The sequence below is a fragment of the Artemia sp. Qi Xiang Cuo genome, chromosome 16 (genome assembly GCF_049724085.1).
Source record: "Artemia sp. Qi Xiang Cuo chromosome 16, ASM4972408v1, whole genome shotgun sequence".
NCBI classification, from domain to species: domain Eukaryota; kingdom Metazoa; phylum Arthropoda; class Branchiopoda; order Anostraca; family Artemiidae; genus Artemia; species Artemia sp. Qi Xiang Cuo.
In genome coordinates this window covers 45,988,059-46,011,174 of record NC_142809.1, presented here as the reverse complement: position 1 = coordinate 46,011,174, position 23,116 = coordinate 45,988,059, and the positions used below count along the sequence as shown (strand labels likewise).

Sequence of the window (23,116 nt, the reverse complement as noted above, 5' to 3'; positions counted from 1 at the left end):
AAAACTTAAGAACGTCTCCTGAAAAAAAAGCAGTTTAATTGAAAAAAGAAGCTACCTTAAAGTACTTAAAAAACTTATGCGTAAAGAATGAGGGACTTAGGAAGAGGCAGCCCCCTCATACACGGAATAGTTTCTTTTGTTTTAAGTTTTAATGTCACTCCTTACTTTAAGTTGAAAAAGCTTGTTTTTTTTATATTTAATTCGTTTTAAAGCGAAGTGTTGCCTCCGTCAAGTTCTTGAACATTTTCTATGTTTATCTGCAAATTAAAAGGGTATTATATGTATCTATTTTTTAATTTTTTTATTTAGGAATGGCAAATATGCAACATCTCCTCTAATTGGACGGTATTGTGGAACAAATATTCCGCCAACTATACCTTCTCATGGGAATCAGCTCTATATCAGATTTGTGTCAGATAATTCTAGAAGTCAAAAAGGGTTCCGCATTAGCTGGGAGGCAACTGCAACTGGTAATCTTCTTTTTTATAATTTGCCTTTTTTATTATTTAGCTTACCATAGGTTTTCTTTTCTTCCCTTTGTTTATCTCTATTCCAAGTAGAACTTAGCGCTGACCTAGTGGTGAACACTTCTACTCATCTTTACGGATAAGTTGCTGATATTACCAAACATTTGTGGCAAAACAGGCGGCAGAATTTCCGGCATAGAATATATTATCCAAAGTTCCATGTCTGAACATGAAATTATGGTTTCTTTGGCAAAATATACTAACAAAATCTTGACAATAAAATATATTGCTATCATTTCAGCAATGAAATGTGGTGACAGTTGGGTAAGAACAAACCATGCTGCTAGAAAAAAAATCCTTCAAGATATATGGCACAGAAGGCATGCGATGGAGATGGATCGAGCATTTCAATAAAAAGCTTAATCCTGGTTACCGTTCCCTATCCCTGACGTGCCTAGCCCATTTGTTGTTTCAGGCTCAGACCCCAACCCATATCTTCTTTTTTCGGCTTTCCTGGACACTATTCGAGCCCTGAAGACCGGATCACTAGCCCGGACAGAATCCTATAAGAACTACTGAGCGTTCGGTGTAAACCAGTTGTAGATCTTTTCCACAAGATTGTATCTGCTGCCAGGCAAAAACGACGCTTCCGGGCTTCGTGGTGCAAAGTCACATTCGTTTTACTACAAAGACAATATGCACCAACTGCCATCCTGTCAGTCAAATTAACCGGACGACCAAAATTTTCACCCGTATTATACTCCTTTGAGTAATAATTGTGTCATCTTCAGTCATCCAAAAATTTCAAGTGAGTTCCCTGCCCCTTCACACCCTGGGAGATTGACCAATTAATCAAAGTATCACAGTGTGCCAAATCTTGGAAAAAAATATATGGAATCTGACCACGACCAAAACTTGTAATAACTGTTCTTTGACTTTAAACAAGCATTTGATCTCATCCGGAAAAATGGCCTGTGCCATATCCACCTCCATTACCGAATCCCAAGAAGCATAATTGTAATCGTCAAAGATAGTTAGTCTAAATTTAGGAATCGTGTTATGGCTGTGATGGTCTTGCAGACAGATTCCAAACGCCCACAGAAGTCCTTTGAGAACGTTTTCTGACCCCAGAGTTTTTTTTAACCTTTTCTTTTTATTTTTTTTTTATTTTCTTTACATCTTCTCCCTGGTAAAAACACAATGGGGTGCAGCCATTGTTTTTTTTTTTTTTACAGACGAGCTAGCCAAAACATCGAGGAAACGGCTGAAACGTCTTATTTTTCACAAGCTATAACCAACGACATCCTATTAGTGACTAGCTCTTCTAAGCTAGTTTCTAAGCCATTATGCTCATAAGACGCACCAAGAATCCGTCCCAGCAATTGAAGGACAAATCTTTATCTGTGCTTACCAAATTGTACAAGTGATACATTATTGGGGCTGTTATTGAGTGTCATTGTGATCTTATCCACAAGTGTCACTATGTTGTTCCATAGCTCACTCAAACCACATTTTCCAGTATACTTTTTGTATCCTACTTGGGGACAAACCATTTTTTTCGTAGGCAGGCCATCTAAACAGGCTGTTTTTACAAGATGGAATCTTAAAATATTTGTGAGTTTTACCACAAGCGTAGACACAGTTACCAGTGAGTTACTAGCCCATAGTTACCAGCTACCACCACTCAATAACATCAGCTCTTGGTCTTACTGAAATATTAAATTATTGTCTTATGCGACTGCTTCAGTTTTTTTTTTTCAAAATAGATTTTAAATAAAAATTCGCAGAATAGTTTTATCCATAAGGCAGTTAGGTAGATATTTCATGCTTTTTATACAAAATTCTTAATTTTTTTGCAGTTTTCAAACATTTCGTGCTGACAAATTATAAATAGAGAACGACGGAAACACTAACTTATGGAATTTGGATATCAATACATATATCAAAAGCTACGGTCATCAATGGCTACGAACCTGAGAAAATATGCCTTATTTTCAAAAGGGGAGAAACGCCACCTAAAAATTCAAGCTATTTCAAAAATTCTTAATGAAAATAGCATCATTAGATTCAGCGTATCAGAGAACGTTACTGTAGAGGTTTCAAGCTCCTATCTACAAAAATGTGGAATTTTGTATTTTTGCCAGAAGAAAAGTCACGAATGCGTGTTAATTTGTTTGTTTGTTTTTAGTTTTTTTTTTTCACGAGTGGTCGTATCGAAGCATTAGCCCTAGAATGTCGGGAGATGATCATTCGAACTGAAATTGAAAACTCTAGTGTCATTTTTAAGTCATCAAAAAGATTGGTGGGCAAATATCCGCCCTCTCATGTCTCTTTTCCCCCAAAATCCTCCGATCAAATTTTGAGGTAGCCGCTTTGTTCAGCATAGGTGAAAGGTTCAACAACTATACCTTGACATGACCTCCGCAGCCCCTTGGGAACAGCCTTTAAGTTTTAAAATTTGTCCATTGTTTACATATAGTATTTGTTATTGGGAAGTATGCATATATTTTTCGAGGGGGGCAATATTCTGCTGGGAGGAATTTTCCGCTGGGAGAATTTTCTATTAGGAGGAAAATTTCCGAGTGGTGAACTTTTCAGGGGATAATCTTACACTACTGGGGGAATGTGCCACATTTCCTAAACAGAATTGTTTTTTATTTGTCGTACTTTCTCTTTGCCGACTATATTTTTTGTTTTGAGATGTTAAGGGTAATTGTCCAGGGTACATTGTCTCTGGGATTGAATTGTTTAGAGGATCTTTTCGGGGGAGGGTTTTTTTTTCTGTGGAGGTGGAGCCGGATTTCCCGGCATTATTTAAAATAGCGAAATTATTCACAAATTAAATTAAAAAATAAGTTTTTTTAATTGAAAGTAGGGAGCAACATTAAAACTTAAAAGGAATAGAAATTATTACGCATACGGGGGGGACTGCTCCTCCTCAATACCTCACTCTTTATGCTAGTTTTTGAATTTCATCCCAATTCCTTAAGAAACACTCCTGAATCACAAAGGTCGTCTAAGTAGAACAATAAGAAGACTTTTTAAAAGTACTAAAAATAACTTTATCGCGAAGAGGGAGGTATTGAGGAGGGTGCAAACCCTTCATACACGTAATAATTTCTATTCGCTTAAGTTTAACTTTACTCCTAAATTTCAATTGAAATAAATTGTTTTTTTTGTTCTTTTATTTAATAAGAAATAAGAATAATCCATGAAAATAAACAGAAACTTTTTTCCTAGCAAAGGTTTAAAAAGTGATTTGATATTTTATTAATAATTTTGCCTCAAGAAAATATTTCCAAAAATTGAAAAATGGATTCTATACACTAGCAATATTGTAGGGATTCATAAAAAATATTAAAACCGAAATTAAAGTTGGTAGTGTCTGTTGTTGTTTGCAACTATTTAAAATCCCAGTAATTGATTGACTTCAAGTACATGTTTTGTACAAGATCTATGTTGTTACAATTTATAGACATGTTAACTTATATTAAGTTTTTTATTTTTGGAGTTTCCAAACTTCTATCAAATCTGTTTTTAAAATTTTTAGTTGCACGGAATCAACAAAATTACTACATGGGAGGGGGGTCGAGAGTGAATTTTTAAAGATGGAAATGGAGGAAGAGAGTGCGTAGCTGTGTTGACGATAGATACATCGATATATCGATGACGATACATCGATATATGTGTTTATACATTTGTCACATGACGATACATGTATTGACGATAGATACATCGAACTTGAATTATATGGAGTGATTTTGGATTCAGAAGCTTGGTCAAGAACTAACTCTTGAAGCCGAGAATACATTTCTTGTTTATTGAATTTGCTTCATGTTGTTATGCAAGGCATTTTTACGTTGAAATGTCATTTTTCAAGAAGGCTTGGTCGGTAGACTAGCGTAAATCGGCAGTTGGAGCTGCCCGACTAGTAAAAAGAGGCCAATGGTTCAAGTCTCGCTGATGGCAGATTTCCTATGTTAGATCCTGGTGATTCATCGACAGAATAAACTCTAGTAATATTCAAATAATAAATTTTTCCTTCGTTTCTGAATTAAAATGTATGCAAATTAATTAATTTGATTTTTATTGTGGGATAAGGAGGGACATGCTTTGCAGTGAATGCCAGTTTTAGTCTTATTTTAAATGTCGCAAGGAATATATATTGACGTTGAATATGTATTGAAGTGAATCTGAGCCTATGAATCTCAAGTGAATCCGAAGTGAATCTGAATCTGAAGTGAATCAGTGAATCTGAAGTGAATCAGTGAATCTGAAGTGAAGTGAAAGTAGCTGCCCAGTGAGTTGCTCTTCTCCGAACTTTGAACAAGCTCTTGAATCCAAGAAATCCCTTTAAAAGTGGCCGTGGTATGTGTCAAGACGTAGAAGAAAAAAAATGAAATTTTTACTAAGAAAAGTACAATGTTCTATTCAAGAACCATTCAGTGGCTAGTGAAGCATAGTATCGCAATCGAAAACCACCCAGTGGCTGGTGAAGTACAATATTTTATTCAAGAACCATCCAGTGGCTGGTTTTCCCTTAAGATCTTAACGACTCATAATTTGATAGCAAATACTAATTTGTGGAGTCCTAAAAATCTAACTACAGCTACAAAACTGAGTCAACAGCTAAGAGTGAGAAACTAGCCAAAAAAACATTGATCGTTAATCTAGCACACGCCCTTATTTCTTATGCTAACCTTGTACTCTAATTTTTTAGTAATTTTTAAGAGCTGATGTTTGACGCAGATTTTACATACAAAACTTTGATATTTAAAGATACGGAATCGCTATTCTTCGCTTAGTAGCACATATATGTCATAGATTGATATGGCAAGAATTGACGTTAGAATTGGCAGCAACATTTTTTTCTTGTTTGAGCTTGTTTTTATCTTAATTTTATGTATATATACATATATATATATATATATAAATATATATATATATATATATATATATATATATATATATATATATATATATATATATATATATATATATATATATATACGGCCGCATGTATATAGCCTTTTTAACGACTGTACTTACATTGCAGGCTGTGGAGGGAAGATTACAAGTCCATCAGGTTCCATAGCATCACCAAACTATCCTCAGCCTCCCAGGTATGGTGTAACATGTATGTGGACAATTACAATATCTGCTGGATCCAAAGCTCAGCTCTCATTTTCAGATCTAGATATGGGTGATTCCCAAGCTCTTAGTAACAGTTGTCTGCTCGACTTTGTTGAGGTAATGTAATTTTTTTTTTAATTGCTTATTGAATTTATAAGCTATTGGCGACTCCGAAGCTCTCTGTGACAGATGACTGCCGAATTTTGTTGATGTAAGCTAATATATTATTTTCAAAATGCTTTTGTTGGATTTATTACAAGTTAAAGGGGATATGAATTGTCCCAAAATTATTAGTGGTAGCTCTCTGGTTGACTTAGTTGCGGTAAATTACTTCATTTTTTCTATATTCTTTGGCTTGAATTATTATAAGCTATGGACATTGTGAGTGATTCCCAAGCTCATATTGATAGTTGTGTGTTCCACTTTGTTGAAATAAATTAATCTTTTCAATTGTATATTGAATTCATAAGCTATGGGTGGTTCCGGAGCTCTTGGTGACAGGTGACTGCCAAATTTTTTTGATGTAAGCTCTTATATCATTTTCAAAATGCTTTTGTTGGATTTATTACAAGTTAAAGAGGATGTGAATGGTCCCAAAACTATTATTAGTAGTTATCTGGTTCCCTTGGTAGAGGTAACTTAATTTATTATTGCTAAATTTGCTTTGTCTGCTTTACTATGCCCTTCATACTTGGAAACATTTTCCATATACTTTATAAATATTCAAGGTCATTGCGAGACTAACCCTACCTTTCTGGTTAGTTCCTTGTTCCATGAAATCACGCCTTTTTCCACTCTAAAAGAAACAACAACCGTACCGTTAGTCTTAAACGAGGGATTAGCGTAAAATTAACCGATTATTCGACTAATGTTAATTGATGACAAATGACAAACGAAGATATAATCAGAAATTGCTGCAATTCCAATGCAAAATTTCATCTCCGTATTTGTAAAGGAAGAGGGGATGAAACCAAGGCCATATCCAGGATTTTTTCATGGGGGGGGGTATTTTTCTGACCCATCATATATGTGTTTTTATGTGTTTTAAATTGCGTTATTACGAGTCGGACAAATTTTCGGGGGGGGGGGGGGTCAAACCCCTTACCCTCATCCTTGGAGACAGCCCTGGTGTGAAATAGCTGTTAGGCGATATAACCTTTAACTTAAACAAAGCTAAGAAAAGCGTAAAAATAGTGCACCAAATGAAGCCAGCTAAATAAACCCTCCTAATTTTTTTTTTTTTTGTCAATTTTACGCGGAGAGTAAACACCAATAATGGTGTTTAGGTGTTAGAAACTTACACGCAAAGGCCCATTTTCTAAGGCCTGCTTTTGTCAAATGCAGCTTCTCCAGAAAAAACAGCTTTTCTTAATCCTTTTAATGCACCTGGTCCTTTTAATTGCGTACGGTATAGCGTCTCTGTTTAACTTTGGCACGGGGCGTTGTTTATACAGATTAATATAACTCGGTAAGACAAACCCCTCTGCATGAATCCTCGCAGGTAACCACAGTAGAGGTAATATACACTAGCGAAAAATTCTATACACTCCATTGAAAATTTCTGATACACATCTGAAACCACACGAGCTTCATAACCGCACCTTCGCGCATGTGCAATGATAAATGTTTTCCGATGGAAAACCAAGTAGCAGCTAAAACTATGGCCCTGACGTATATACTCCTGCTGACTTATCGCTCTGATGGTCCGTCAACTTGCCTAATTACATGCTATGAAATGCGTATCATGTTTGGAGAAACATTTCACTATTGCGCAGGTAACTGAAATGCTCGCAGGTACCATCTTAGACACTGGGATGTTTTACGCACGGCTTTTTTGACGGTTTGTAATCTCAGAATTGTCGGAGGAGCACCCCCTTTCAGAAATCAAGGACACCAGGTGGCACGTCCCAAGGATGGCTGAAACAGTGCCAAGCGTGGTGGAACAATGTGGCACAGGTGACATCCAGAGATGTACGCCAAGTGGCAGAATCTGAACTCTTTAAGAAGTTTCTCTAGCTAGGCCAATGGGCAGATGTGAATTATATATTTTATTGGACATTAAATATGATAAATTCTTGTTGCAAAGACACGAATGCCATTTAACTGATGCTTCGACAATAAATTTAGTAAACTAAATAGAAAAAATATTCTTATTTATCATATGCAAGTATATATATATATATATATATATATATATATATATATATATATATATATATATATATATATATATATATATATATATATATATATATATATATATATATATATATATATATATATATATATATATATATATATATATATATATATATATATATATATATATATATATATATATATATATATATATATATATATATATATATATATATATATATATATATATATATATATATATATATATATATATATATATATATATATATATGGAAAAAGATAGTTGTAAACTACTTAATACAAGCAACAAAAAAAAATAATTTAAAATTTTAGGTATTTTAATTAATTTGAGAGTGAATGTTTTCTTTTTAAACACTTATTTTTAAATATCCTAAAAAAAAATTCACTTTGAATTTGTTTGAAAAATGATTTTTTTTTTTTTTAATAATATTTATTTTACAGGTATATGATGGTGCCCATTCTCGCTCCAAGCGGATAGGAAAATATTGTGGCACAAGACCACCAATTGAACCAATTGTTGGCTCTGGAAAAAGCTTGTTTGTCAAATATGTTTCAGCAGGATCTGTTTTCGCTGGTAGAGGATTCATGGCCAGATTTGACACCAGTAAGCGAAAATTTTCTGCAAAATTTATTCTAGTTCCAAAATTGTATTATTAGTACTCAAATACCAAAAACATCAAAAGTAAAACGTTTTCTATCACCTGGCTCTATCTGAGGTATGTTCATACCTGACTTCCTGATTATTAAAATACCAAAGACATCAAAAGTAAAACTTTTTTTGCCACCTGGCTCTATCTGAGGTATGTTCATACCTGATTTCCTGATTATTCAAATATCAAGGACTCCTGCGCAGCATTTAACAGTGTTTCAATGTCAAACCCTGAAAACTTATGCAGAAACTAATTTGGTAAATTCGATATCAGTTTTTGTCCTCAAAAAATTCAAAAATGTTGCAGAAACCTGCAAATAATCTAAAGAAGACATGTCTTGAGTTTTTCGTTAAACAATATTTTGTGTTTATCTTACATGGGCTAGTCTAATTGCTTATCATGCATCAAGACAAACAGATAGGGCCCCAGTCAACATTGGGAACCGCTGGATTTTTAATAATATTTTTAATAATAATTTTTAGTAATATTCCAGTATAAGTCGTTTGTTACACTTGAATGTGTCATGTCGGTATTTCTTTTCTTTAGTTTTTGAAGCGGAATAATGAATTTAATATTTGTAATGAATTTAATAATTTGAATCTTCAGATAATTTTAACAATAATAATTTAATGCACAGCTTAGATTTTTATCTACTTCGTTATATGTGCACTTCCTCTATTTATTAACAAGATGTTAGGACTATTCTTTATTTTTACGTAATTTTATTCATTTAATCACTTGGTTTTAACCCAGTTTACTGCCAATTAATGTTTTAGGTAATTTTCTGCTTATTTTTCATGCACCCTCTTTATTTTTAAACTTGACGCACGAGAGTGTAAGAAATTAAATTAAAAATTGTATATCTTCATTGAAAATAGATTGTCCTGTTTTTCTTAATGTTTTAAGACCTATAAAGCTATGTCAATTTTAACTTAAACAATTAAAAGAATTAGATTGCATTTTTGGTGTCTTTAGTACTTTGAAGCACCATTGGCACTAAAAATAAAATCTGATTAATTGAATTGGATAAATGGTGACTTCAACAAACATGTATATCTTAAAAATTTAGGAAGTCTTAAATTCAATTTTTAATTAAAAAGACCTCCAAACACAGCTATCGAGCTTTTGGTAGTAGCTGGTGCAAAATAAAAAAAAAAAATCAATAATGCAAGTGAAAAATCAGCAAATACTAAGCTAAAAACATAATGCCCCAAAAATCTTTAGAAAGTTTGGCTTACCTTTAAAGGCTTAGATGTATTCAGGAGTCAAAAGATTGTTAACGTTCAGTCTTTTCGGTTGAAAAATGTTCAACGTTGTAACTATGACGAAAATCTAAACACTTTTGTTTTAAAATGACTGGAAAAGAATTATTAAAAAATAACGGTTTTCAAGTTTATTGTGAACCGAAGTGAGCCTGTCTGAATTCAGGAGTTAAGTGAGACTGTGTCGTATTTCTGATATTATGGACTTTTGTAATGGACTTTGGCCTAAAAACACGGCAGAGGCCATCAAAGTGTCGAAACGGAAGGTAAAGTGTCCTAAACTTGGATTAGGAAGATGATATCAGTATCCTAGATAAAAATGGCTGTGAAATTACTACATTTTTCGAGGTTTTGAGATTTCAGGGTGCAAAAACAGGTTTAGAAATTAATATTAAAAGAGTTTGAGGAATTATCGAAGGACATCATCTAGTGGTCTTTACCAGGTAATCTTTTCTTTAAGTAATCTTACTGATATATTTCAAATATATATATATATGTATATATATCACCTGAATTGTTCTCATTAATTGTAACATTAATTACTTATAAAGTATGGTTATTTATTTCACTATTTACGTATATTTCACGTTTAAAAATCGATTCCCCTATTTAAACAAATTAATATGGTTTTGTATTTTTAGACTGCAACGTAGAACTAAATGGTATCGCTGGAGTAGTTGAAAGTCCTGGCTTCCCTTATCCTTACCCTCATGGAAAGAACTGCACTTGGAATATAGTTGCACCAATTGGAAATAAGGTTAACCTTACCTTTTCCCATTTCGACGTGGAGTCTTTTGTATTACCACTTCCACAAGATGCCTGTTTTCACGACTACGTACAGGTAAGTAAGAGAGTATCACTAATGGTGATATTCACATCTAGTTGTGATAACTAGGGAGAGGGATATTAACCATCATAATTTTGATGAATTGACACAACTGTTGATACAGTATGTGCATTTTACTTTCTTGACCAATTGTCAACTGAACAAAATTGTTATTCAATGCCTTCACGTCGTTGTTCTCGGAGATCATATGATAAACAGACTACCCAAAAATACAAAACAGACAAAAAATAGGCATTTGGTCCCTTAATCTTTAAAAGAAAAGAACACTACACTGTTCAAACACTACTTAAAAACTATGCCAAACCTATTTTTAAATTGTTTCCAGACCCAGAATAAACTTTATCCAGATTCAGGATCTATTGTAAGATCCTCCCAGGACCATGAGAGGATTCTCCCATGTCCCTCCCAGGATCATGAGAGGAGCACTAAGGAGCTAAAGAAAGTTAAATTTAAACATTCATCATCGATATCACCTTACAGTTTGCTAGGGTACCCGTAAACGTAACCAGGGTTTATTGGGAAATCCAAGAGAACTAGGCTATAAACTACTTTTATAGGCACGTACCTTTGACATGGAACTACCAGGCCAAATATCAGCGTGAGAATTCAAATACCGTGATATTCCCTCTCTACAAATTTAAACAAATGTTTTATACAAGATTTTGAAACAATTTTCAATAGTAAAAGAATCTAAATATTTCGGCTTCACGTCCGCAGGCTATTATCTGTAGGTAAAATAATCAAACCAAAAAAACATTGACTTAAAAAGAAACATGAAACAAACACTCAAAAACTATAAAAAACAAAATCACGAAAATAAAACTCATATTTACATGTAACCCCACAACGGAACAATACAAGAGACAAGACGAGGATGTCCATTGTATACTATTGTAGAAGTATATGTCCAAAACTTAAAACGAACAGAAGTGATTCCATACATGAAAGAGTTTGCCCTACTCAATACCTCGCTCTTTGCGTAATTTTTTTAGTACTTAAAAAAAAGTCTTATTCTAATTAAATGTTTTATTCTAATTAGTCTAATTAATTAGAGTTGTATTCTAATTAAAACTCTTATTCTAATTAATCTTTTGTGTTTAATAGGCGGTTCTTAAAGAATTTGGACAAAAAACAAACTTTTGTGTACAGAGCTAAGTATTGAACAGAGGGAAACCTCTCTCATATATGGAATCATTTCTGTTCGTTCTAATTTTTAATGTTGCTCTTTACGTTCAGTTGAAAAAAATTATTTTAAAAATTTATTTTCTGGTTGTTTTTAAAATAATACCAGGCAATTTTGCTCCCTCTCCATGGAATATTTCCTCCCCTAACGTAACAAGCCGCCATGGATATTTACTACCATATAAAATCCCCCCCCGAAAATTCCCGACGGACAATTCCATCTTTCCTGAAAATTTCCCCTGAAAAATTTCTTTTCGATGATTCCGCCTGAAAAATTGTCCTTAGCATAGTATCATTTGAAAGACTTCCAATTTTGATCGTTCTTCAAATTATGCTGGAAATGACTCCTCCCCTTTCGTGGAAAGTTCTTTCCTACCCCTCCCCTTCTCCTTGTGGAAAGTTGCTCCGGCAAAAATTCCCCCATGGAGAACTTCTCCCACGGAGAATTTGCCCATGGGTAATTTCTTCGGCAAAAAATACCTTCCCACGGAAATATCATCCATACACATCTAACCCCAATGGAAATGTCCTCTCGGACAATACCTTGCTCCCGGAACATCTTCACATTTAAAATTGAGTCAGCCAGAAGAACGTAAGACAAATAAAAAGAATACCGTAGCCTATGTGGATTCAGGCAAATAAGGCAAGTTCCCCCAGTGTAAATTTATCCCTGGGACGCTCATCCCTGGAAACCTCCCTCTCCACATAAAATTTTCCTCGTGGAATATCCCCCTCAGCATAAAATCCCCCTCAGCCTGTAAAATGTCTATATACTTACGAATAATAAATGCTATACGTAAACAATGAGTAAATTTGCTAACTAGCAGCCCTCTCCTCAGGGGCTGATAAGGGCATGTCATCCCCGAAGGCGTAGCTATTGGACCCTTCAACTATGCTAAACAAAATGATTATTTAAAAATTTTGATTAGACAACTCTGGGGAAAAGGGAGCTTAGTTTGGGGGCTAGTTACCCACCAATCTTTTTGGTCGCTATGGCCCAGAAACTTGTAATCTCCATTTGGATTACCCCTTTCTCGGTATTCTTGTACCATTGATTCGATACGATCACCCATGGGAAAAAAAACATTAAACACGCATCCGTGACCTTTATTCTGGCAAAAAAAAAAAAAATCCAAATTCCACATTTCTTCATACGGGAGGTTGAAATTTTTACAATGGGGTTCTCTGAAGCGCTGAATCTGGTGGTGCAATTTTCATAAGTTACCATATTTGTTTTAAAGTCATGTAAACTTTCTCAGGCTGGTAGCTTTTGACAGGTAACATTAAACTTAATGAATCTCATGTATTTTGAATCAGCATAAAAAGTTAATACTTTTGATGCAACTATTGATGTCAAAATTCCATCTTTTAGATTTTCAGTAACTATTATGCCGAGTCGCTCCTTGCATATAATTCGTTACCACGAACGGTTTGACAATAATATACAAAAGACAACCTGGTTTGTCGTCTTGTATTGCTACATTATTGTCTGTTTTTTCAAAGTTGATTTTTCATCTTGCCTATCTCTTTTGTATAGTGTTTGTGTTTTTACTTTATTTTTTGTTTATCTTTACTTTATTTTCTATGTTTGCTTTATTAAGTTACATGTCTTGATTTCACTAATTTTTGTTTATCTAACTTTTTCCCCCGTTGATAAAGGCCCCTGGATGTGAAACCAAAAGACTCAAATTTTTCTTATGACGAAATTTTTTTCTTGTCCATTGTATTGCTTAAAATACTACACACGTTCTTCTATATTTTTGTTTGTTTGAATTTGTAAATGGAAAGAAAGCGCGGTCTAAGAAATTATTTTTCCTCTCTCCGGGCATATTAATTCCATATTTCGGACCATCCAATCCCAAGCTGAGATAATTAACCCTGAGAAACGTCCTACCCTACCCAGGGGTAGAGAAATTACTCTCGTAATATATAGAAAACCTCTCATTTCATTATTAAGCCACAGCAGGCTATAGAATGACAAAAATTATAAAAATCAAACAGTTCGTGGTAAGTAAGGAGCGACCCGGCTCAATGGTAACTGAAACTCTAAAAAACGGAATTTTGATATCAATAGATACATCAAAAGAATCAGATTTTAATTCTGATTTCAAATATATAAGTTTCATCAAGTTTAATCTTACTTATCAAAAGTTACACGCCTGAGAAAATTTGGCTGATTTTTGAAAAAAAAGGGAAAGACCCCCTAAAACTTATAGATCCTTAATGAAAATCACACCATCATATTCAGCGTATCAGAGAACCCTACTGTAGAGATTTCAAGCTCCTATCTACAAAAATGTGGAATTTTCCATTTTTTGCCAGAAGAAAGATCACGGATGCGTGTTTATTGGTTTTTTTGTTTTTTTTTCTTTTCCCCTGGGGTGATTGTATCGACCCAGTGGTCCTAGAATATCGCGGGAAGGCTCATTGGAACTGAAATTAAAAGTTCTAGTGCCCTTTTTAAGTGACCAAAAAAATGGAGGGCAACTAGGCCCCCTCCCACGCTCATTTTTTTCCCAAATTCACCCTAACAAAGTTTTGAGATAGCCATTTTATTCAACATGGTCGAAAATATTATAACTATGTATTTTAGGATGACTTAATCCCTCGAAGCCCCCAGGGGGAGGGATGAAAGTTATTAACTTAACCCAATGTTAACATATACTATTGGTTATTGGAGTATACAGAAGTATACAGAAGTTTTCAGGGAGAATTTTTTCTGGTAGTGGGGGGTGGGGTTGGGTCGGGGGTTATATGGGAGGATCTTTTCATGAAGGAAGTTTTCATGGGAGAAGGGACATTGCGATGAAGGGGCGCCGGATTTCCCATCATTATTTTTTTTTTTTAATCAGAAATTAAATATAAAAAAACAAGTTTTTCAACTGAAAGTAAGGAGCAACATCAAAATTTAAAACTAACAAAAAAATATTAGCTATATGATTGGGTTCACCTTCTAGTCAATGCCTCGCTCTTTAAGCCAAAGATTTTTTAGTACTTTCATAAGAGCTATTCATTCTAATTAACGGCCTTTGTGATTAAGGGGTCATTTTTAAAGAATTGGAACAAAATTCGAACTTTAGCTTAAAGAGCAAGGTATTGACGAGGGGCTAAACCTCCTAATGTACTTATAAAAAAATACGAATATAGAAGTTCGTTAAGTAAGTTAATTCGTAAGTTACGTATATTTATTACTAATAAAAACGTTCGTAAATAAAATTCAACAAGTTTCGAGAAAGTCATTTAACCAAATAAAAGTAAAATTAATATACAAATTTTGTTTTAATTATTCAGGCACGGTGAGCCAAAATCAAAACCTGCATTAATTAAAAAACCTTCACAAATGAAATAAAAAAAACAAGTTTTTTTTAACTGAAAGTAAGAAGCAACATTAGAACTTAAAACGAACAGAAATTATTACGTATATGAAAGGGGCTGTCCCCTCCTCAACGCCTCGCTCTTTACGCTAAAGTTTGACTTTCTCAAAACTCAATTTTTTTAAACGATAAAATTTTGTTTTAATTGCAATTTTTTTAATTAACTTTAACGAAATTCACACCATCAGATTCAGCTTATCAACGAACATTATTAGAGAAGCTTCAAACTCCTATCTGCAAAAATGTGGAATTTTGCATTTTTAATGAACTTTAACGAAAATTACACCATCACATTCAGCTTATCAGAGAGCCCTAATAAAGAAGTTTCACGCTCCTATCTGCAAAAAGGTGGAAATTTGCATCTTTTGCTCGAAGAAAGATCACGATGCGTGCCCTCCAAAAAAAAGGGCAACTAGGCCCCCTCCCACGCTCATTTCTTTCTCAAAGTCACCCAATTAAAATTTTGAGATAGCCATTTTGTTCAGCATAGTCGAAAATTTAATAAATATATCTTTTAGGATGACTTAATCCCCACAGTTCCCAGGGGAAGGTCTGCAATTTATGAACTCTGCCCATTGCATGCATATTGTGTTGGTTATTGGGAAGTATACAGACATTTTCAGGAAGGATTTTTTTCTGGTGGGGGGGCTGGAGGACGGGGTTACTCGGGAGAATCTTTCCGTGGAGGATGTTTCTTCGGGGTAAGGGACATTTCTATGAAGGGTGTTTCCAAGCATTATTTAAAAAAAGATCAAAAATTAAATATAAAAAAACAAGTTTATTCAACTAAAAGTAAGAAGCAAAATTAGAACTTGAAACGAACAGAAATTGTTACGTATATGAAGGGGTTCTCCCCCAAGTCAATACCTCGCTCTTTACGCGACAGTATTTTTTTTAGTGCTTTCAAAAGAGCTCTGTATTCTAATTAAAGGGCCTTTGTGATTCAGGGAATTGTGAATTAATTTTTTTTTTTAAATTTTAACTCAAAGAGCGTGATATTGACTAAGGGGAGAACCCCCTCATATACGTAATAACATATACTTAATAAAAAAAAAAACAAGCGATACGGCTCAATAGTAATCGAAACTTTCAAAAACGGAATTTTGATGTCAATAAATGTATAAATAAATGGGCTTATAATGCTGATTCTAAATATATAAATTTTATTAGGTTTAGTATTACTCATCAAAGGCTACGAGCCTGAAAAAATTTACCCGATTTTTTAAAGAGGGAGGAAACCTCCCCTACAAGTGAAAGAATTTTAATGAAAATCCCACCGTCAGATTCAGCGTATCACAAAACCCTATTACATAGGTTTCAAGCTAATATCTGCAAAAATCTGCAACTATATCTGCAACGCATTTTTTGCCAGAAGAAAAATATACGAATATAGAAGTTCGTTAGGTAAGTTAATTACGTTACGTGTAACGTGTAACGTTCGTTACGTGTAAATTACGTCAGAACCAAATTTAGAGACAGCCATTTAGCAAAAGAAGAGTAAAATTTTTATGCAAATTTTGTTTGCTTATTCAATGACGGTGAGCCAAAATAAAAGCTGCATTAACTAAAAAACGATCAGAAATTAAATAAAAAAAACAAGTTTTTAAGACTGAAAGTAAGGAGCGACATTAAAACTTAAAACGAACAGAAATTATTCCGTATATGAAAGGGGCTGTCCCCTCCTCAACGCTTCGCTCTTTACGCTAAAGTTTGACTCTGTCTCACAACTTTATTTTTTAAAACAATAAAAAACTTTAGCGTAAAGAGAGAGACGTTGAGGAGTGGGCAGCCCTTTTCATATACGGAATAATTTCTGTTCGTTTTAAGTTATAATCTTGCTCCTTACTTTCAGTTTAAAAAACTTGTTTTTTTTTTATTTAATCAATATAAAGAAGCAGTATCGAGAGGAAGGATTGACAGAAAGACAGCACTATTGAATGAGGTAAACATTGTGGTATATATATATATATATATATATATATATATATATATATATATATATATATATATATATATATATATATATATATATATATATATATATATATATATATATATATATATATATATATATATATATATATATATATATATATATATATATATATATATATATATATATATATATATATATATATATATATATATATATATATATATATATATATATATATATATATATATATATATATATATATATATATATATATATATATATATATATATATATATATATATATATATATATATATATATATATATATATATATATATATATATATATATATATATATATCTTATCTCTTTAAATATTTAAGTATTTAATAAAAGAGCGAAACTATATAAAAAGGGAGAGGATATTAATCTAAGACTCAAGTGGACATGTTGATATACAAAATTGGTATGACATTGTTTCTTTGAATTCAAATATCGATGTTAGAAAACCTAATCAGAAAAAATTATTTCTAGGCTCAAAGTGCCATGTGTCATGAAATAAAGGGTTTCCCCATGGAGCCCTTCTAGCAGATCTATTCACTTAGATTTTCATTTAGATTTACATAGATTCACTTAGGTTTACATAGAGCATCTTTAAGTGCAATGGGGATGATTTAGTAGAGATCTTAGTAGAAATATCCGGGTTTTTTTTTTTGGTTCACCAGCTAAAAGTTATTCCTGTCATTCCCGGTTCTGTCTTTACTTCAGTATATATTTTCCTTCATTATTTTTTATGCTATGATCCATGTCCTCCCTAAAAAGCCTACATCATAGGCAGCGCGCTAGCGCTGCCTAAGTAAAGAACGATGGGGGGACAATGTGTTTTTGGTGTCTCCATACCCGGGCACTTCGTATCGAAATAGTCGTCGTAGAAACTTCGAAAAGGGCTCATTCGATTGGAAATTGGACTGGCTAGTGCTCTTTTTAATAGTCGAAAGTGATTGGAGGGCAACTAGCCCCCCCCAAGGCCCATCATTCCCCCAAACACATCCAATCAAAATTTTGAGATAGCCATTTTGTTCAGGGTAGTTGATTTCCTTATAGAAAATATGTTTTTTAGGAGGACACTCCCCCACAACCCTCAGGGCAAGGGTTTGAAATTATGCCCTGGGGGAATCTAAGGTTATTGTAGAAGGTATTGTCGTAGAAACTTCAAAACAGGCTCATTCGATTGGAAATTCAAAGGACTAGTACCCTTTTAAATAGTCGAAAGTGATTGGAGGGCAACTAGCCCCCCCCAAGCATATCATTCCCCCAAACACATCCATTCAAAATTTTGAGATAGCCATTTTGTTCAGCGTAGTTGATTTCCAGATAGAAAATATGTTTTTGAGGAGGACACTCCCCCACAACCCTCAGGTCATGGGTTTTAAGTTATGCCCTGGGGACATATACGGTTTTTATAAAAGGTGTTGTCGTAGAAACTTCAAAGCAGGCTCATTCGATTGGAAATTCAAAGGGCTAGTGCCATTTTTAATAGTCGAAAGTGATTGGTGGGCAACTAGCCCCCCCACCCCCATCATTCTTCCAAACACATCCAATCAAAATTTTGAGATAGCCATTTTGTTCAGCGTAGTTGTTTTCCAGATAGAAAATATGTTTTTGAGGAGGACACTCTCTCACAACCCTCAGGGCAAGGGTTTTAAGTTATGCCCTGGGGGCATATAAGGTTTTTTAAGAAGGCGTTGTCGTAGAATTTTCAAAACAGGCTCATTTGATTGGAAATTCAAAGGGCTAGTACCCTTTTTAATAGTCGAAAGTGATTGGAGGGCAACTAGCCCCCCCTCCCCCAAGCCCATCATTCTCCCAAACACATCCAATCAAAATTTTGAGATAGCCATTTTGTTCAGCGTAGTTGATTTCCAGATAGAAAATACTTTTTGAGGAGGACACTCCCCCACTACCCTCGGGGCAAGGGTTTGAAGTTATGCTATGGGTGCATTTAAGATGTTTACAAAACGCGTTGTTGTAGAAACTTTAAAACAAACTCCTTCGATCGGAAATTCAAAGGGCTAGTACCCTTTTAAATAGTCGAAAATGATTGGAGGGCAACTAGCCCCCCCTCCCCCAAGCCCATCATTCTCCCAAACACATCCAATCAAAATTTTGAGACAGCCATTTTTTTCAGCGTAGTTGATTTCCAGATAGAAAATATGTTTTTGAGGAGGACACTCACCCACAACCCTCAGGGCATGGGTTTTAAGTTATGCCCTGGGGACATATAAGGTTTTTTAAGAAGGCGTTGTCGTAGAAACTTCAAAACAGTCTCATTTGATTGGAAATTCAAAGGGTTAGTGCCCTTTTTAATAGTCGAAAGTGATTGGAGGGCAACTAGCCCCCCCCTCCCCCCAAGCCCATCATTCTCCCAAACACATCCACTGAAAATTTTGAGACAGCCATTTTGTTTCGCGTAGTTGTTTTATAGATAAAAAATCAGCGTTTGAGAAGAAAACTCCCTACAACCCTCAGGGCAGGAGTTATATGTTTAGGCGTGGTGGAATATAAGGTTTAGAAACTTCAAAGCAGGCTCATTCAATTGGAAATTGAAAGGGCTAGTGCCCTTTTTAATAGTCGGCAGTGATTGAAGGGCAACTAGCCCCCCCACGCCCATCATTCCCCCCAACACATCGCATAAAAATTTTGAGATAGCCATTTTGTTCAGCCTAGTTGTTTTCCGGATAAAAAATATTTTTTTTAGTAGGACACTCCCCCACAACCCTCACGGAAAGGGTTTTAAGTTATGCCCTGGGGGCATATGAGTTTTTTTTAGAAGGCGTTGTCGTAGAAACTTCAAAATAGGCTCATTCAATTGGAAATTCAAAGGGCTAGTACCCTTTTTAATAGTCGAAAGGGATTCGAGGGCAACTAGCCCCCCCCCCCCAAGCCCATTATTCCCCCAAACACATCCAATCAAAATTTTGAGATATCCATTTTGTTCAGCGTAGTTGATTTCCAAATAGAAAATATGTTTTTGAGGAGGACACTTCCCCACAACCCTCAGGGCATGGGTTTTAAGTTATGCCCTGGGGGCATATAAGGTTTTTATAGAAGGCGTTGTCGTAGTAACTTCAAAGCAGGCTCATTCGATTGGAAATTCAAAGGGCTAGTGCCCTTTTCAATAGTCGAAAGTGATTGGTGGGCAACTAGCCTCCCCCCACTCCCATCATTCCCCCAAACACATCCAATCAAAATTTTGAGATATAGATTTTATTCAGCGTAGTCGTTTTCCAGATAGAAAATATGTTTTTGAGGAGGACACTCTCACAACCCTCAGGACAAGGGTTTTAAGTTATGCCCTGGGGGCATATAAGACTTTTATAGAAGGCATCGTCATAGAAACTTCAAAACAGGCTCATTCAATGGGAAATTCAAAGGGATAGTACCCGTTTTAATAGTCGAAATTGATTGAAGGGCAACTAGCCCCCCCCCCCTAAGCCCATCTTTCCCCCAAATACATCCAATCAAAATTTTGAGATAGCCATTTTGTTCAGCGTAGTTGATTTCCAGATAGAAAATATGTTTTTGAGAAGGGCACTCCCCCACAACCCTCAGGGCATGGGTTTTAAGTAATGCCCTGGGGGCATACAAGGTTTTTATAGAAGGCGTTGTCGTAGAAACTTCAAAGCAGGCTCATTCGATTGTAAATTCAATGGTCCAGTACCCTTTTCAATATTCGAAAGGAATTGGAAGGCAAAGAGGCCTCCCCCATGCCCCTTCTCTCCCAAAAAATCGGACCTAAGACTATAGTGAGATCCCTATTGTTGAGCGTAGTTGATTTTGCGACAGAAAATACGCTTTTGAGGAGGACACTCCCTCACAACCCTCGGGACAAGGGTTTTAAGTTATGGCCTGGGGGCATATAAGGTTTATAGAAGGCGTTGTCGTAGAAACTTCAAAACAGGCTCATTCGATTGGAAATTCAAAGGGTTAGTGTCCTTTTTAATAGCCGAAAGTGATTGGAGAGCAACTAGCCCCCCACCACGCCCATCATTCCCCCAAACACATCCAATAAAAATTTTGAGATAGCCATTTTGTTCAACGTAGTTTTAAATTCTGGAAATTAGGTCTTTGAGGATGACAACCTCCTCACAACCCTCAGGACAAGGGTTGTAAGTTATGCCCTGGGGGCATATAAAGTTCTTACAGAAAGCGTTGTCGTAGAAACTTCAAAAAAGGCTCATTTGATTATAAATTGAAATGGCTTGTGCCCTTTTTAATAGTTGAAAGTAATTGGAAGACAACTAACACATTTTCCCGCCCACCATTTCCCCAAACACATCCAATCAAAATTTTGAGATTGCCATTTTGTTCCACGCAGTTAAAGTTCAGGAAATTATACCTTTGAGCAGGACCCTCCCCTCACAGTCTTCAGAGCAATGGTTATAAGTTATGCCCTGGGGGTATATAAGTTTTATTGAAATCTTTGTCGTAGAAACTTGAAATGAAACCCAAAACGAGCAGAAATTACAACAAATAACCGAGTTAACATAAGTTGGGCTTAAAACCCCTATGCCTTTCCAAAGCCAGAACATAATTTGCACTTTACTGAAAAAAATACAAATGAATGTGCATTGTCAGTTTAATATACATTTACTGATATTCAGTAATCAAAATGTTAATATTATTTGATTTATTACAGTTATAAAAGTAAAAACATTTATATTTTTTTCAGTAAAGTGCAAATTATGTTCTGGCCTTGGGAAGGAATAGGGGTTTTGATCCCAACTTATGTTAATTTCTTCTCGTTTTGAGTTTGACTCGGTTATTTATTGCAATTTCTGTTCGTTTTGGGTTTTATTTATTTATCGATGTTGATTTGTGGTAATTTCACGCTTGGTAGATTATTTTATTTTATTTTTGCTCATTTTTTGTTTAATGGAGTTCTTTACTTTTCTTTGAAAAACTTATTTTGTGGAAAAAGTTTTTAAATTAATTTTCACTATTATAGAACCGCCACATTGTATTGCTATGAATTTATGATAGAGAGCAAACAGAAAAGATCCGTTATTTTTTTTATTTCAATTTAAGGCAAAATGTAAATGATAAAATTAATTGCAATGACAAAAATTAACATATTTTACTATCTTTTAGGTCATCGAAGGAAAAGACGCCAATCAAACCTCACTTGGTCGCTTTTGCGGTGCTCAAATTCCCCCAGTTGTCTCATCGAATTCCTCTCAAATACAAATTCGTTTTGAATCTGATTCAAATATTGCTGGTGGTGGTTTTCGTCTTGAATGGGAAGTCTACGGTAAGCATATTCAATATCTGAAAGGAGATCACAAATTTCAAACTAAAAAGGAAAGTGACAAATTTGGAAAGTCACAAATTTCATATATGGAAAGTCTATATATGACGTCGTAATATATATATTACGACAACTGATAATGGATTCTAAGGCAGTGGTCATATGGTTCCACAAGCAAATATAGGTGTTATTGGGTCATTAGGCATAAGAAAAAATAATATATATAAATATATATATATATATATATATATATATATATATATATATATATATATATATATATATATATATATATATATATATATATATATATATATATATATATATATATATATATATATATATATATATATATATATATATATATATATATATATATATATATATATATATATATATATATATATATATATATATATATATATATATTAATAGCTATGCACACTCCTCCTCCATTCAAATCTGTTCAAACCCTCCCTCTTTATACCCTCCCAGAAAGTTCCCATTTCCCATAAATCTCTCTTTACGACATCCTCCAACTACAACCACACACGACCTGTCTTCCGCTTAGCCCTAGATGGTTGGGTGTAAAGGACGATCTTTGGCAATCTGTCATCCTTCATCCGCAGAACGTGCCCAAGCCATCTCAACCTTTCTATCATTACACCCATAAAAACTGGGATTGACCAACACTATTCGTACAGCCTACTGTTTGAAATATGGTAAGTCAGTCGGGTACCCAAAACAATCCTTAGGAAAGTTCTCTGAAAAATATCT

The 23,116-nt window shown here is 34.4% G+C and overlaps 1 protein-coding gene across 1 annotated transcript in view; it reads left to right on the top strand.

Annotated features, from left to right (window-relative positions):
* Positions 1-23,116, top strand: part of LOC148942958 (cubilin-like) — a 405,682-nt gene that overhangs the window by 198,399 nt on the left and 184,167 nt on the right. Inside the window, exons 23-27 of the mRNA XM_089102575.1 lie at positions 310-470; positions 5,524-5,717; positions 8,223-8,385; positions 10,335-10,534; positions 22,183-22,342. Of these exons, the coding sequence (XP_088958701.1) occupies positions 310-470; positions 5,524-5,717; positions 8,223-8,385; positions 10,335-10,534; positions 22,183-22,342 (878 nt within the window). The remainder of the gene's footprint in view (positions 1-309; positions 471-5,523; positions 5,718-8,222; positions 8,386-10,334; positions 10,535-22,182; positions 22,343-23,116) is intronic.